This window comes from Dendrobates tinctorius, unplaced genomic scaffold, assembly GCF_039654945.1.
Source record: "Dendrobates tinctorius isolate UK_male_01 unplaced genomic scaffold, ASM3965494v1 ptg000059l, whole genome shotgun sequence".
NCBI lineage: Eukaryota > Metazoa > Chordata > Amphibia > Anura > Dendrobatidae > Dendrobates > Dendrobates tinctorius.
In genome coordinates this window covers 19,899,548-19,916,672 of record NW_027361727.1, presented here as the reverse complement: position 1 = coordinate 19,916,672, position 17,125 = coordinate 19,899,548, and the positions used below count along the sequence as shown (strand labels likewise).

General features: G+C 40.6%; 1 protein-coding gene across 3 annotated transcripts in view; it reads right to left on the bottom strand.

Annotated features, from left to right (window-relative positions):
• OSBPL5 (oxysterol binding protein like 5) overlaps positions 1–5,872 on the bottom strand; it is a 158,969-nt gene extending 153,097 nt beyond the window's left edge. For 2 of the 3 annotated variants that reach the window (XM_073578525.1, XM_073578527.1), the window contains exons 1-2: positions 5,788–5,864; positions 5,496–5,604 (exon numbers count right to left, since the gene is read on the bottom strand). In XM_073578525.1, coding sequence (XP_073434626.1) covers positions 5,496–5,510 — 15 coding nt within the window. In that variant the 5' untranslated portion in view covers positions 5,511–5,604; positions 5,788–5,864. Of the gene's footprint in view, positions 1–5,495; positions 5,605–5,787 lie in introns of all 3 variants that reach the window. The other variant, XM_073578528.1, reaches the window with a different exon arrangement.
• Positions 5,873–17,125: the final 11,253 nt, after the last annotated feature.

Sequence of the window (17,125 nt, the reverse complement as noted above, 5' to 3'; positions counted from 1 at the left end):
GCCTGCGGGGGGGCATGGCCTAGCGCTGTAGTAGGCCACAGTAGAAGCTGGGGACTAATTTTAGGCCGGGAAGCTGCAGGGGAGAGGGGGGATAGCGCAGTTGGCGACGGGGAGCGCCGACTGAGCCGGGACGGTCTGGGAGGGTGCCGGCACTATTCGGCCCCTGTCCTGAAGACTGTCTTCCTCACAGCCCCGCTCTCCATGCACTGTCCTGCTGTATCCGTCCTCAGCCCTGCTCTCCAACCCCGTCCCGCTCTACTGCTTCGTGATTGGTTGGTGATACACACACATTCAGATTTATATATAGAGATGATTACATCAACCATAAAGAGAATATCTAGCAACAATATACAAGATTTGCTTTATAGTCGGAGACATAACTCACAATTTAAGGCTCGCTAATAGCAGGATCCAGGATTATAACTATTCCTCAAGCGCAAAAGCACCAAAACTTTATCAACAGAGGGATTTGTTTATGTTACGGCATCCATCTTTTGCCCTTTTCCCTACATGGTACAGCGTGCAACTGTATACTGTCCCACAGATGTTTCCATATAGTGACAGTGACACAATGTCATGGATGTGTCAGAGGCTGCAGATCGTTGCCCTGCATCTGTCAGCAGAAGGTCTCGGTTGTTTGCTTCGCAAACTAGTGGCCACCTCTCCCGATGCTAAATTACTACACCCGGACCTGGGTGTTTATAACTCCCTACTTTCTGTTGAGAGGTGCGGGTATCATTTCCTGTTTGCACTTCTCTTTTGAGGCTTGGAGCTGTAGCTGGAGCTGCTAGTGTCCTCTTGGAGTTTGGAGTGCATCAGCTTGTCTCTCAGTCTACTGAAGCTTGGTGTCCCCCTTGTTGCATTTATCCTTGCTGTCTTTAGTGCTAGTCGGATTGACTAGCGCTCATCCCGTCCTTTCAGGTGCAGAGCTTATTGGCTGGGTCACACAGGAATTAGGTTATCCTGCTCGGCGATAGGTGCGGAACCTATATAGGGACTGTAGGACAGACAGGGTGACATAAGACCAGTTCAGAGTCTCCACTTCCCCCTTCCCTAGTGTTCGGTTCCCCTTCCCTTATCCCTTTGTGTTGCACTGAGTCTGTATGTCAAACAGAGTGTAGGACAAACAAAGGGGAGATCCATCAAGGAAAATGCACCAGAATTCTGCCACAATTTGTGCCTAAATAACCGTTTAATGACTTGCACCATATTTTTTTTGAGTTTTTGGTAGCTTGTCTCGGACAAGGTCGCATGGAACTCACTGGAAAGGGACATTGCTTAGTCAAGAAGTGGAGTACTGGCTAGGATGCAAGGCCGTGTACCAAAATTGTGTCACAGAACTGTGGCACAAATTTGTGGCATCAAATAAGGCAACTAACAAGTGGTGTAAACTATACAAACTTAAAATATCCCAGATTTATCAAACACCATGGATTCGGTTCATCATTTGCGATTTAGTTTAAATCATTTTTCTTTTTTAGTCTTAATGGTATTCATTTGCATTTTTTTTTGTGCCAAATTATTCAAAATGGTGCACGTGGTTCATAAATTTTGTGCAAAGTTATGGACCATCAGCCAGTTTGTGACTTTTTTACTGAAATCACCACATGGTCAGCTAAAATGTCACAAAATGTTTGCAGAAATTCCAGTTGTACATAATTTATCCCAATCGCAGTTCATGAATCAGCATCTAGAAACCTTAAACCCTGGCCAGAAATCTGAGCGTGAAAAAAAACCAAAACAGGCAGACCTATAAAATAGACTTTAAAAAGGTGCAAAGTAAAAGAAGAATTTGATGAAAATAAAAAATGGTCTAAAAACACCTAAAGCTAGATATAAAAAGACACAAAATCAGTAATGAACCCCTCACTGTGAAAAATGTGGTAAAATATAACTGTCTAGTGTAAATTCGCACTGACTAATAGTTAACACTGCATTCATAAATCTTCCCATAGTGTCACGGTTGAGCAATCAAGTGGCAGTAATGCCCCATACAGTGCCAAAAAAAAACCCCCAGACAGTGCCAAATACAGAACTGGAGATGCAAACTTCTAGTGTCAGAGGTAAAAAATGCTCCTATGTAGTGCCGGAAATGCTCCCACACTGTTTGAAACACATGTAGATTTTCATATACAGTGGTAGAAATATTTCCATGAAGCACTAGAGATCTTATCATACAGAGCTAACTGTGACGCTAGTCACTACTCAAAGACTTGCTGTGAGGCAGGATAGTCAAGAAGTTTGGGGTCAGTACCAAGAAGGCTCGTAAAAGACAAAGGGAAAAGACAAAAGTGAAGTGAGGTCACAGTCCAAGGTCAGTATCAGGCAGGTAGCGGATCAAGACAAAGGGGTAAGTCAAATGGATAGTCAAAGGTAAATCCAAGGTCCGCAACAGAGATGAGAATACAACTCTGAGCAAAAACACACTGCTTGAGCAAAGCTACAATCGACAACGGTCTGGCCATTGTCAGAGTGCCAAATAGTCCTGTAATAACCTAGAAGGGATGACACCTGGAGGAGATCCCACAAACCCAGCCAGATAGGACGGCGGTGCTGTCATTCACAATCCTGACAGCTCAGCCAGACCTCGATCCCATAGGGCAGCAGAGCTGTCATTCACAGTGAGTGGTGAAATCATGACACTAACTATGCTCCATTCAATGCCATAAATGTACACACAGTGCCTAAAATACTACCATGCAATGTCAGAGGTGCACAGTGGCCTGGATCTACTGTGAGTAACCTGAATTGGACCAAGACATTTTTCAGACCCCATTTCAGCCTCCGTTACTCGCTCCAATATTGGCTTCTTTTTGAAGCTTAAAAATGGATTCCAGACATGCCTTTCGACACCATAGACTTAGTTAGCAAACAGTATCCCAAAACATGCAACTTGGGTGCTGTTTGACCTTAATTTTTTTACAGTGTCTGCCTCTTAATCCACATACAATAGCATAGTCTATCATTAGCTAAAGGCCACATTACACATAGCGAGATCGTTAGCAAGATTGCTGAAAAATCACCATTTTTGTGACGCAACAGCGACCTCGCTAGCGATCTCGCTACTTGTGACACATAGCGGTGACCGGCCCCCCGCTGGATATCGCTGATCGTGCTCGAATGTCCCAGGCCGTTTTTTGATTGTTGGCGTCCCGCTGGCCAGCATGCTTCACTGTGTTTGACGCCGACGAGCGACCTCGTTGGTGACGCAGAACTCATGGACGCAGGTGTGAGTCGTCAGAATAGCTGCTGTGTGACAAGGTCCCAACGACTGCCGAGGTCGTTATACGTATCGCTGGATCGTTGCTGCGACGTTGAGATCTGCCTGTTTGGCAGCTTACTAGCGTTCATGTAGCGACGTACCAGCGATCCTTACCAGGTCGTATCGTTGTCGGGATCGCTGGTGCATCACTTAGTGCAACGGTACCCTTACTGACGCCTATGGCCTCTTCGGGGGCAGGTCTGAATTCCAAATTTCCGGGAAACACAATAGCGTATCGGGGGCTGAAATATGGTGTAAAACCAACATGGGTGTCATGGTCGTGCTATGTCTATGTCATATTACAACAGTGTGAAAGCTGCTTTAGGCTCTTCACAACTATGTTGGAGTCAATGAAACCATCAAAACTAATATTGTCCCAAATCCCACAAAATCTGGTATCCGTAGTACTGATGGACATAGAAGTAAATTATTTTTTTTACCTTTTAGATATGAAGTCAGCGTGATTCTATTGTAAATGATGGATGGCATCTAACAACATGCATTAGAACTGCTGTTTGGGTTTTTTCATATCACCACATCAGGGTAATGCAAAGTGATCAACAAGGATGACAGCGTCTATTTATTTTACAAAAGATTTATGCAACTCTGATGACAACAGTTTGGTAACATTTTTATATCTTTTCGTATTAGATCATTTAATAAAACAGAACTGGATGAACTCTACTGTAAAATACAAACTATAGCACCTGATTCACCGTTTGCCTTTTTGACCAACCACTTTTCTTTTTTGCCTTGCGGTATTCATAGCATTTGTTTGCGTCAAATTCTTCAAAATGCAGCACCACCGGGTCATGAATTTTTAGCAAATTTAAAAACGTTCTTTATCCTTTTCTTTTACACTTGTGTAGCATCTTTTTAAAGCAAAATGGTTACAATTTTTTAGCAAAGTTTCTGACGTACATAACGTCACTGCAGAGGAGAACAGGAGTGTGTTTGCAACAAATTTAGCAACTTTTCGAAAAAAAAATTGCAAACGATGAATCAGTAGAAGACATCTGGAAACACTAAACTATACCCAAAGTGGCGAAGTAACAGGAAAAAAAAACAATGAACACCATAAAATAGATTTAAAATAGAATAAAAAGCGCAATTGAAAAGATGAATATTGCGCAAATATAAAAGGAAGACACAAAACGCCAAAACCCCCACAAAAACAGGTGCAGATTCTATAATGAACCAGGCATCAAACCTTTTGGGTATTTTTTTTTATACTTTTGCATCTATTTTTATATTGCTGTAATCAATCTAAGAAAAAAACCAAAACCTCTCAATATTGAAAATACAAAGTTTTGTGTATGCAGCTCCTATGCAGACTTCTTCATCTCCATGGTTACAGACTACAAACTAACTCATTGTAGTCTGATCCTCCAGTCATATATGTAGTTCCTCACCCAATGGCCCCATTTGTACTAGTGACGGAAGGATCAGACTACACTCGGTTTGTTTGTAGTCTGTAACTATGGAGACACATAGGTGCTGTATACACAAAACGGTAAGAGAATTCATTATCAGGACTATTAGTAAAGTTGCAGCATTTTTGCAGTGGTGGATGTGGTTGTCCTTGTACGGAACAGCCTCAGGTCTTCTAACCCAAACTTAAAAGCAGGTACTGTTTTCTAAGTATACTGTACACACCAGTGTGACATGTCAGGGTACGCTGAGGTTAACTGCACTCATATCCAGATTTTTTGATGTCATACTTTACAAAAGTAATATTTAAATTTTTTTGTACATTTTTTTTTTTTTTGCGGTGAGAAATATTTTTAGTTATCCTTTTTCTCAGCATAATCTAGTAATAACTTTCCAAACTTGCTCAAGTCAATATTAGTACAGCAACTAAAGTGGGTGCAATGCAGTCATCTGATCCTGGGATACTTCCCCACCCACAGAACATAAGAAATTTCTTCTAGATCCACAAAACGCCTTCAAACTGCTTTTCCGCAAGAGAACATGCTGTCCCTGATTATGATCCACGGTGCTGCATTGTGAAAGAGATCTGTGCTCCTTTGAAATGTCCTTATTTTGGCGAGATGAAAGCCCAGGCTGATGAAATGATTTTTGTGCCGGATAATTCTCCCTTTTATTTATATTAGGAGGACTTTAATTTGTGCATTAATAAAAAAAAATAAAAAATAAAGCTATAAGAGGTATTGGGGTCAATGCAGATGTCTACAGTACAGAATTCAGGGGGGGGTTCATGCAGTCTACTTACTGTACAGCAAGGCATGAGTGACGCTGCTCAGCACAGATTCTCTATAGCCACATGCAGGTGAAGCCTCTTTTGTCATTTTCCCGGTTGACTATACGGTGATGTTGGAGGCCTGCCAACACAAGAAGCGATAGCACAGCCAATCAAATTGTGCAAAGCTGTCACGGCCCATAGGGGCATCTAGCCATTAGTCTTATGTGCAGGGCTGTCATATGTGCAGTACCCAGGGGTCCAGACTGCACAAAACACCTGACATTACTAACTATAAATGGTGCACTATTAATTTCAGACTTACCAACAGTTTGCAGCAGAAAGGATGCTGCACCGCTGTGTGACGGAGCCTGGAGGAGACGAATCCAGCCCAGCAATATGCTAATAGCACTATGGAATCACTAGCTTTGAGCAGCACTTGCTCCAATAGTGATCAGTCCGGGATCACAGCTCTCAAATCTTCATCCATCTTCTAGTCTGTGGCATATACAACCGTCCTCTTTAATCTCACAAGCTATAAACTGACTTTTAGGTGATTAAAAATATTTAGAAAATTGAACAAGTCCACCCACGATTAAGAGCTCTGTAAAAATAAGGGAAAAAAAACAAGTTTGGTTTTGGGTGTTCTTTTTTTTTTTATTATTTTCCTTAAATATTCATGGTTTTTAAGTCTGGGACTGTGATGTTTTGCAACAAGCTGGCGGATTAGATACAAATAAGTTACATTTTCTTGAAGAAAACTAAATGTCCTTTATTTGTCATGTTTCTATTGCGCTGAAACAAAATGACAATGTTTAACGTACGCAAAATATTATTTCATTTCTCAGCACTTCTGCGTTATTTGCACCTTCTTCTGAATATAAAGAAAATCAACAATTGTTTCAATAAGATTTAGAATGTTGCAGGTTAGTCTTCATCGGCACAAAATAGATTTTATACTTCACAAGGGGACTGGACTTCCCCCCCAAAAAAAGTCACCGAAAAAGCAGACATATTTGCCAGCAACCCCCAGTGATAAAAGGCGAAGGTAGCAAAGGTGCAAAATACGGATCGGCAACACTCACACAGCTATCATCTATGAGGGAGGGTTGCTTAGTATGACAAATACCCATGAATATGGCTTGTATAGGGCATCGGTCACACATAAGTGTAGTGCACCAAGTCGGCTTGGTTACAATCATAAAAAGAACTGAAAAAACTAACCTAAAATCTAGGTCTTTGTTTTTATGCAACTGTCACGGGGTTACCACGACAGATGGGAGCCAGAAGACCGCAGCATTTGAATTCTCCTTTTCCTGCGCTGTCTAAAAGCACTTCACCTTCATATTAAAAGGTGTATGTTTCCATTAGCAGCACAGGGGTTAATCTGCTCAGTTGAGAGCTCCTGGAAGCTTTCCTGCATTAAGGCTCTCAGCTGAGCACTGTTAGCCACTCCATCTCCTATATAATCTTGGTCATGGCTAGCACTCATTGTCAGAGATAATTATTACTGCATGGCTGGAAGTTGTTGGTGGTTACTATTGCAGAAGTTGTTTCGTGGATTTAATTCCTCCTACTTTGGTTTAACCCCAGCCCCCACTCCCCGGTTGTTTGTGTGTGTATAATTGTATGATGATATTTTCCTTTATCCCTGTTCATATTACGTTGTTAGTCAGGTTGGTGCATTACAGTACACTACTGCTCCCTTCTTCCCTGGGTGAGGGAAGGGTACAGACTGAGGGTGGATTCAGGATCGAAGGTAAATCACGTGGCCCCGGTGTCTTCACCATCAGAAGTAATCCAAGGAGCAGGACGAGCTAGGGTGCCCCTAGCATTAGGAACAGGGAAGGAGCCTCTGGTCTCAGGACACCCAACAACAGAGTCGTGACAGAAATTCTATCTTGCTCCTTGTAGTAAAAAAAACATTTAGGAGCCAATATACCAAGCTTTTTTTTTTTTTTGCCAGAAAACATGTACATTTTTGCACAATGCATAGCTATGGAACATTATACACACTTTCGGAGCTTTTTACACCAGCTCCAGTAGGAATGTGGCATAGCTACGCCTAAACAGATTTGCTATAATTTGCGTTAAAGGAGATATAAATTATTTCAGAAGTGAAATTGGTACATCTTAGACCTGCACATGAAAACTGGCGTATAAAACATGATCTGGGGCAGCACAGTGACTCAGTGGTTAGCACTGTTGCTATGTAGCACTGGAATCCTGAGTTCAAATCTCACCAAGGACAATATCTGCAAGGAGTTTGCATGTTCTCCCCATGTTTGCGTGGGTTTCCTCCGGGTTCTCCCTCGTTCCAAAGACAAACTGATAGGGAATATAGGTTTTGAGCCCCAATGGGGACAGTGATGTTTGTAAAGAGCTGTGTGAATTAACGCCTTAACCCCCGTAGGTATTTTCCTTTTGCGTTTTCGTTTTTTGTTCCCCTTCTTTCCAGAGCCATAATTTTTTTTATTTTTCCATCAATATGTAAATGTGAGGGCTCGTTTTTATGCAGGAAGAGTTGTACTTTTGAACAATACCATTGGTTTTAACATATTGTGTACTGGAAAACTGGAAAGGAATTTCAAGTGAGGTGAAATTGCAAAAAAAAGTGCAATCCCAGTTTTTTTTTTGGTTCCGCTTTATTACTATGTTCACTAAATGGTAAAACTGACCTGCCATTATGATTCTCCAGGTCATTATGAGTTCATAGACATCAAACATGTCTAGGTTCTTTTTTATCTAAGTGGTGAAAAAAAATTCCAAACTTTGTTAAAGAAATAATGTAAAAAAAATTGCGCCAAGTTTCGACACCCGTAACGTCTCCATGTTTTGTGATCTCGGGTTGGTTGAGGTCTTATTTTTTGTGCGCTGAACTGACGTTTGGAATGATACCATTTTGGTTCAGATACAATCTTTTGATCGCCCGTTATTGAATTTTAATGCAATGTCGCAGCGACCAAAAACCATAATTCGGACGTTTTGACTTTTTTCTCGCTATGCAGTTTAGCGATCGGGTTAATCCCTTTTATTTATTGATATATTGGGCGATTCTGAACTCGGCGATACCAAATATGTGTATGCTTGATATTTTTTAATTTATGTGGGGCAAAAGGGGGGCGATTTGAATTTTTAAATATTTTTCATTTCTTTATTCTTAAAATTTTTTTTTTTTTTTTTTTTACTTTTGGCATGCTTTAATAGTCTTCATGGGAGACTAGAAGCTGCCATAACCCGATCGGCTCTGCTACATACAGTCGATGATCAGATCACCTGTATGTAGCACAATTACTCACTTGCTATGAGCGCCAACCAAACGGGCGGCGCTTTTAGCAATCAGGCAGTGACAACAATAGAGGTCTGCAGGAGACCTCTGGTTGTCATGCCAACCAATCTCTGACTCGCGATCACGCAACGGGGGTCACCGATGGGCAGAGTTTGACAGTGGCATTTAACGGGTTAATAGATGCGGGTGGATCGCGATTTCCCTCGTGGCTGTTTCGGGCAAAACAGCTAACATGTGCCGGGAAAGATGTGGGCTCACCGCCGGAGCCCACATCAAAAGGGAGGATGTCTGTTATATAGGTAACATAGTAACATACATAGTAACATAGTTTTGAAGGCTGAATGAAGACCTTATGTCCATCTAGTTCAGCCTATTTTTAGTGCAGCTGTTCTGCATTGTTGATCCTGGAGAAGGCAAAAAACCCACAGAGTAGAAGACAATTTTCTCCATAGGGGAAAAAAATTCCTTCCCCTAAGCTGGGTCAACCATCTACCTATAATATTCTGTTATTTGTAACCTTCTATACTGTTACTCACAAGAAAAGCCTCCATTCCTTTCTTAAATTCATTCAGTGAGTTGGCCATCACCACTTCCTCAGGAAGAGAATTCCAGAGCCTCACTGCTCATACCATGAAGAACCCTCTTCTATGCCGGTGCAGAAATTGTCTTTCCTCCAAACGAAGAGAATGCCCCCTTGTTCTTGTCACAGTCCTTGGTACAAACAGTTCATTGGAGAGATCTCTGCATTGCCCTCTGATATACTTGTACATATATATTAAGTCTCCCCTAAGTCTTCTCTTTTCTAGAGTAAATAGACCTAATTTTGATAACCTTTCTGGGTATTGTAGTGAACCAACTCCATTTATCATTTTAGTAGCCCGCCTTTGAACTCTTTCAAGTTCAGTAATGTCTTTCTTGAGCATCGGCGTCCAAAATTGCACACACTACTCCAAGTGTGGTCTGACGAGTGATTTGTACAGAGGGAGAATTATGTTTTCATCTCGTGTCCCCAGACCTCTTCTAATGCATCCCATGACCCTATTTGCTTTGGTGGCAGCTGCCTGACACTGGGCACTCCAATTTAGCATCTTATGGACTAAGATGCCTAAGTCTTTTTCCATGTCTGATTTCCCCAGCAGTTTCCCATTTAGTAAGTAATTGTAGCCTCTGTTTCTCCTTCCCATCTGCATAACCTTACACTTATCTGTGTTAAACCTCATTTGCCATTTTTCAGCCCAATTCTCCAATTTACTCAAATCTGTCTGTAGTTGCAAACTGTCCTCCTTTGTGTTAACTACCTTACATAGTAAAATATCAGTATTTGCAGATGATACAAAACTATGTAAGCCATCCACTAGATCATTAATAAATATATTAAATAGTAGGGGGCCCAATACAGACCCCTGTGGTCCCCCACTAGTAACCCTGGCCCGATCTGAGTATGACCCATTAATAACCACTCTTTGTTTTCTATCATTAAGCCAGCTACCTACCCATCTACACACATTTTCCCCTAGCCCAAGCTTTCTCATCTTACTTACCAATCTTTTATGTGGGACAGAGTCAAATGCTTTAGAGAAGTCGAGATAAATGACATCCAATGATTCTCCTTGGTCCATTTGAGAGCTTACATCCTCATAGAAACTGATCAGGTTAGTTTGACAGGAGCGATCCTTCATAAATCCATGTGGATATGGAGTTAAACATTTATTAACATTGAGATATTCCATAATGGTATCCCTTAGAAACCCTTCAAAAATTTTAAGTGAGTGAATAAATTAATTTTGAGTTGACTGTCAGTCAGTGCTGGGTCATGGTTTCAGCCACTGCTGACTATGCACTGAGCGTTGACTGAAGCCATGCAGGCCGCTCCGATATGACTTAAAGCAAGAGGCTGCCTGGAGTAATAAAGATAATTTCCTTGCGGTAGCTGGGCTTTCAGTGCGGCGTCGGACAACTTCAGAACACCGTTAACCAGATTAACAGCATTTTTTTTGTTACAGGACAGGTTTCGTTTAATGTATATTTATAATATAAATGTATTTGTTCTCCTTTTTTATAGACATATCTAGGATAAGTGATTTGTTTTATTTTATCTTCATATAGCAATATTTTATACTTCACACAAAACGTTAAGCATTCCCTCTTTTTTCTTGTCATTTTTAAGTTTTGGGTTTTAAAAAACAAAACAAAACAAAACTGCATCAAAAGATATAAAATTGTAGTAGGCATTTATGACAATGAAATTTTGCAAATTGAGTAAAAAATTGGGAACAAATGCAATGATAAGTATTTCCCCAATGTGCTAGTGCACATGAATGATTTTCATATGGAAAAGAACGCAGCATGTACTAGTCTTCTCAGTTTTGTGGACCAGACAGTGGTAGTTTCAAATGCACAATGCGGATGTAATGACGTCTGCAATTTGTGAACTTAACTGGCCAGAGAATTCACACATTTCTGAGAACTGCTCTTCAGACTCTTAAGGCGCATTTCCACTGCAGGATAATCATGAATGAGCATTGTTAAAAACTTATCTGCAGGCTGTTAGAGGCACATGTCAGCTGTTCAAAACAGCTGACATGTGCCAGGAAAGATGTGGGTTCACCGCCGGTGCCCACATCAAAGGGAGGGAGTCCGACATAGGCGTACTATTATGACCGATGTCGGAAAGGGGTTAAAGAAATTGTAATTTACACTATGTAATATGTGCTTATTGTCGAAATAGTGTATTGTCAATTCTGTTCCACAGAGAGAAGTTTTGTGACTTGACATTAAAATACTCATTGACCTTTTAATGTAAAAGATCCATAAGGAGCAAAGAGTGCACCATATTATGGCTGGTTGCATTCAGATATGGTCTTGACAAGAGAATTACCTGGGGTCTGGGAACCGTAGCTGCAGCTCCAGAGTATAATCTCACAGAATGAAAAAAAATCACATCCAAAGGCAAAAATAGGCCAGCAAGGACAAAACATCATCAATACATGCACAGAAGACGTGTCACAATATGGCTCTAACCTAAGAAACTACTTGTAAAAAAGTCTACAGTTTCTATACCTTTGTTTTGAACATTTTGGGTCAAAAATACAGTTTCCATGGTAAAAAAGATTCCACTTATAACATAGAAACGAGACACGGAGCGAGCCTGCCAGATCCTGAGTAAAAGTGGTCTAAGGATTTATCCATGGAAATTAGGATTATTAACCCCTTAATGACCATGCCAAATTTTACAATTCTGACCACTGTTACTTTATGAGGTTATAACTCTGGAACGCTACAACGGCTCCCACGAACTCTGAGAAAGTTTTTTTCGTGATATTTTGTACTTCATGACAGTGGTAACATTTCTTCTACATGATTTGCCTTTTTTTGTGGGAAAAAAAATGGAAATTTGACAAATTTGGACAAATTTTGTAACTTTTAATTTTACGCCCTTAAATCAGAAAGTTATGTCACACAAAATAGTTTATAAATAACATTTCTCCCACATGTCTACTTTACATCAGCACAATTTTTTAAACAATTTTTTTGTTAGAATGTTATAAGGGTTAAAAGTTGACCAGCGATTTCTCATTTTTCCAACAAAATATACAAAACCATTTTTTTTAGGGACCATCTCACATTGGAAGTCACTTTGAGGGGTCTATATCACAGAAAATATCCAAAAGTCACACCATTCTAAAAACTGCACCCCTCAAGGTGCTCAAAACCACATTCAAGACGTTTAGTGACCTTTCAGTTACTTCACAACATTTAATTTTTTTTTTCAGAAAAAATGTACTTTAGACCAAAACTTTTTTATTTCACAAGGGTAACAGGAAAAAAATGGACCCCAAAATTTGTTGTGCAATTTGTCCGGAATATGTCGATATCCCATTTGTGGGGGATATCTACTGTTTGGGTAGACAGCAGAGCTCGGAAGGAGAGGAGCGCATTTGACTTTTTGAATGTAAAATTTGCTGAAATACTTAGCGGACGCCATGTCGTGTTTGGAGAGCCCCTGATGTACCTAAACAGTGGAAACCCCACACAAGTGACCCATTTTGGAAACTAAACCCCTCAAGGATTTTATCCAGGGGTATAGTGAGCATTTTGAACCCACAGGTACGACACAATTTGATAACATTAGGTCGTCATATTGAAGATGTCGTCACAAGTGCTCGCTGTTCCACGTTTGCATTGGGTGCTTGGGTATGCACAGAATATCGCAGGTGCTCGAGTGACATGCTCAAGTCCCTGCACCACATGTTTTGGAGCTGTTAGACACCCCCTGAAAAAAAATGTAGGGATTCGCGATAATCTGTGCATAACCAAGCATCCGATGCAACCTGGAGTAGCACTGGCGCTAAACACTAGTTGTCATATCGTCACATATATATTTTTTTAACTTTTGAAAGAAACCCAATTCTAACCCCAACCCTAACATGACCCCATCCGTAAAGAAAGATAAAAACCATAAAATAAAAAAAAAAATCAAACTAAGGAGGTGACAAAAGGGGATTTGATTTATTTTTTTTCTTTTGATCACTGTGATAGGGTCTATCACAGTGGTCAAAAGGAACCAACAGGAAAAATGTTCTATTGTTGCCGGCAGATCTGGGTGGGCGCACTGCATATGTGCTCACCATTTTTTTTTTTTTTATCAGGAAGAGGATGCGTAGGGCTGGGGGATGGATTAGAACGGCCTGAGGATGGCGGAGGTACCAGAGGGGTCTCAGGAGGCATCATTTCTCTCTCCTCTGACATGTATAGCATGTTAGAAGAGAGAAAATCATTGTAACAACGGCCACACTTTTTTTTGTGATTGAGGACCAAAAAATCTGTCTCTGATCATGTTCTCCAGGGTCCTCCGCTATCCCCGGTAGCCGAGACTCCGGAGATTTTCCTACTCTGGAGGTGCTACAGCCTTATTCCCAATCACCGTTTTAAAACCGCAATGAGGGAATAAGGCCCCTTAGCAGCCGCCGTTTTAAAGCATATCAGCAGTTGCTAAGGGTTTAATAGAGTTATAGATACAACTTATTGCAACTTTGTGTTTATGGATTGTATAGAAAACAAAATAGACTGTAAAACACATTATTAAGTCTACTTATGGGTGCTTGTCAGAAAAGGAAGTTTTTATCAGCACGTTTTTGATATGTAATCTGACAGCAGCATGATGTAGGAACAGAGATTCTGATTCCAGCGATGTGTCACTTAGGTTACTGGGTGCAGCAAATCTAGCAGAGCTCGGAATACTGAGCTGTGTATAACTGCACCCACACCACTGATTGGCTGCTTTCTGGGCACTGTATATTGACAGAAAGCTGCTAATCAATGCTGGGGGGCGAGGTTGGACCAGGAGGCACGAAACACCTAGTCCTGTAGTGATAAAATCAGTGTTTTATCACCAGGAGATTATTTAAACTAGAAAACACAGCCTAATAAATGATACATCACTGGAATTAAGGTCTCTGCCCCTACATCATGGTGCTCTCAGTTTACATGGAGACCTGATAAGCTTCCCTTAATAGATCCTTTTACGTGCACCCTTCATTAGTAATTTTCAGTTTTCATGGAGAATTAAGTTGGGCACAGAAGCAAAATGTCTAAGTTTGGTGAAGGACAGTATGGTGGGCTCAGTGGGTAGCACTAATTTTTTGCACCACGGTGGTCCACCAACTTGCTCAGGGTTTAGATGATAGAGCCCTATTAGGAAGAAGAACTGTAGAGACCAATAAACATTTCTGTATAGAGCTGTAAAATATTTGGTGTTTTAGGAAATGTAATAAAATGTTGTTGATTGCATGTATATATAAAAAATGGTTCTTTAAAAGCAGCAGGTGGTCGGATATATTTGCATTAGACCCTACTTTAAGATTTTACTTTGCAGGGAGGGGAATGAGGGCACAGCATGAAGACTTTTGGGCTCAGGATCTATACATATCATCTATAATACACACGTGGTCAAAATTGTTGGTACCCATCGTTTAATGACAGAAAAACCCACAACGGTCACAGAAATAACTTGAATCTGACAAAAGTAATAAATAAAAAATCTATGAAAATGAACAAATGAAAGTCAGACATTACTTTTCAACCTTACTTCCACAGAATTAAAAAAAATAAATAAAAAACTCATGAAATAGGCCGGGATAGAAATGATGGTTCCCTTAACGTAATATTTTGTTACACGACTTTTATAGGCAATCACTGCAATAAAACGATTCCCATAACTGTCAATGAGACGCCTGCACCTCTCGACAGGTATTTTGGCCACTCCTCAAGAGCAAACTGCTCCAGTTGTCTCGTGTGTGAAGGTTGCCTTTTCCAGACGGCATGTTTCAGCTCTTTCCAAAGATGCCCAATAGGATTGAGGTCAGGGCTCATAGAAGGCCACTTCAGAATAGTCCAATGTTTTCCTCTTAGCCATTCTTGGGTGTTTTTACCTGTGTGTTTTGGGTCATTATCCTGTTGCAAGACCCATGACCTGCAACTGAGACCAAGCTTTCTGACACTGGGCAGCACATTCTTTCTAGAATCCCTTGAGATTTTTGTACCCTGCACAGATTCTAGACACCCTGTGCCAGATGCAGCAAAGCAGCCCCAGAACATAACAGAGCCTCATCCATGTTTCACAGTAGGGATAGTGTTCTTTTCTTGATATGCTTCATTTTTCTGTCTAGGAACATAGAGCTAATGAGCCTTGCCAAAAAGTTAAATTTTTGTCTCATCTGTCCCTAGGACATTTTCCCAGAAGCTTTGTGGCATGTCAACATGTAGTTTGGCGAATTCCAGTCTGGCTTTTTTTTTTTTTTTTCAGCAATGGTGTCCTCCTTGATCGTCTCCCATGAAGTTCACTTTGGCTCATACAACGACGGATGGTGTGATCTGACACTGATGTTCCTTAACCTTGAAGTTCACCTTTAATCTGCTTAGAAGTTTTTCTGGGCTCTTTTGCTACCATTCGTATTATCCGTCTGTTTGATTTGTCAACAATTTTCCTCCTGCGGCCACGTCCAGGGAGGTCGGCTACAGTCCCATGGAGCTTACATTTCTGAATAATATGTGCAGCTGTAGTTACAGGGACATCAAGTTGCTTGGAGATGGTCTTATAACTTTTACCTGTAACATGTTTGTCTATAATTTTCTTTCTAATCTCCTGAGACAACTCTTTCCTTCGCTTCTTCTGGTCCATGCTGAGTGTGATACACACCATGTCACCAAACAGCACAGTGAGTATCTGTAGCCTCTATACAGGCCACTCACTGATTCCAGGATTGTAGACACCTGTGATGCTAATTAGTGGACACACCGCGATGTAACATGTCCCTTTTGTCACATTATTTTCAGGGGTACCATCATTTCTGTCCAGGCCTATTCCATGAGTTTTATTTTTTTAAAACTCTGCTTTTCAGCCATGCTTTCACAATGTCTGACTTTCATTTGTTCATTTTCATAGATTTTTTGATTTATTATTACTTTTGTCATATTCAAGTTATTTCTGTGACCATTGTGGTTTTTTTTGTCATTAAACGAGGGGTACTAATAATTTTGACCACGTGTGTATATGGTTATTACGCTATTGTGCTTTTATCATCCCTTCGCACCTCTGCACTGCTCCTGTATAATACAGCTCTCCTCAAATGTTGCACAAGTGCAGGGTATAACTATAACCTCTGCACCTTTCTCAGGCTACTCCACTAAAATATAAACTTCCTTCAAGATTCAGCAGTTCCTATACAAGAGAGACAAGAAAAACACAAAGGACATAAGATCAGGACACCTTTATTGCTGGTTCAGTAAATCTTTACAGTGTTTACACCAGACAGAACAGTGTATGACAGATTTCACATTTGACTCCTGCTTGACTCCTTAAACTATTGGAGCGCATTATCCATTCTTTACATTATCGTCTCCGTCACTGAATTTAAATTAACAAAACTATATTTAGGTCAAAGGATATTTAACAAAAAAAAAAAAATCACATGATGGATCATTTACATATTAAATAACATAAAATATATAATCTTTCAAGTTTTCCAACACCTTTGTGCCTAATTATCACATATGATTACTTCAAATATTCTCTATAAAATATTATATATATAATATATATATATACACACACACACACTCACTGGCCACTTTATTAGGTACACCATGCTAGTAACGGGTTGGACCCCCTTTTGCCTTCAGAACTGCCTCAATTCTTCGTGGCAGAGATTCAACAAGGTGCTGGAAGCATTCCTCAGAGATTTTGGACCATATTGACATGATGGCATCACACAGTTGGCGCAGATTTGTCGGCTGCACATCCCTGATGCGAATCTCCCGTTCCACCACATCCCAAAGATGCTCTATTGGATTGAGATCTGGTGACTGAGGAGGC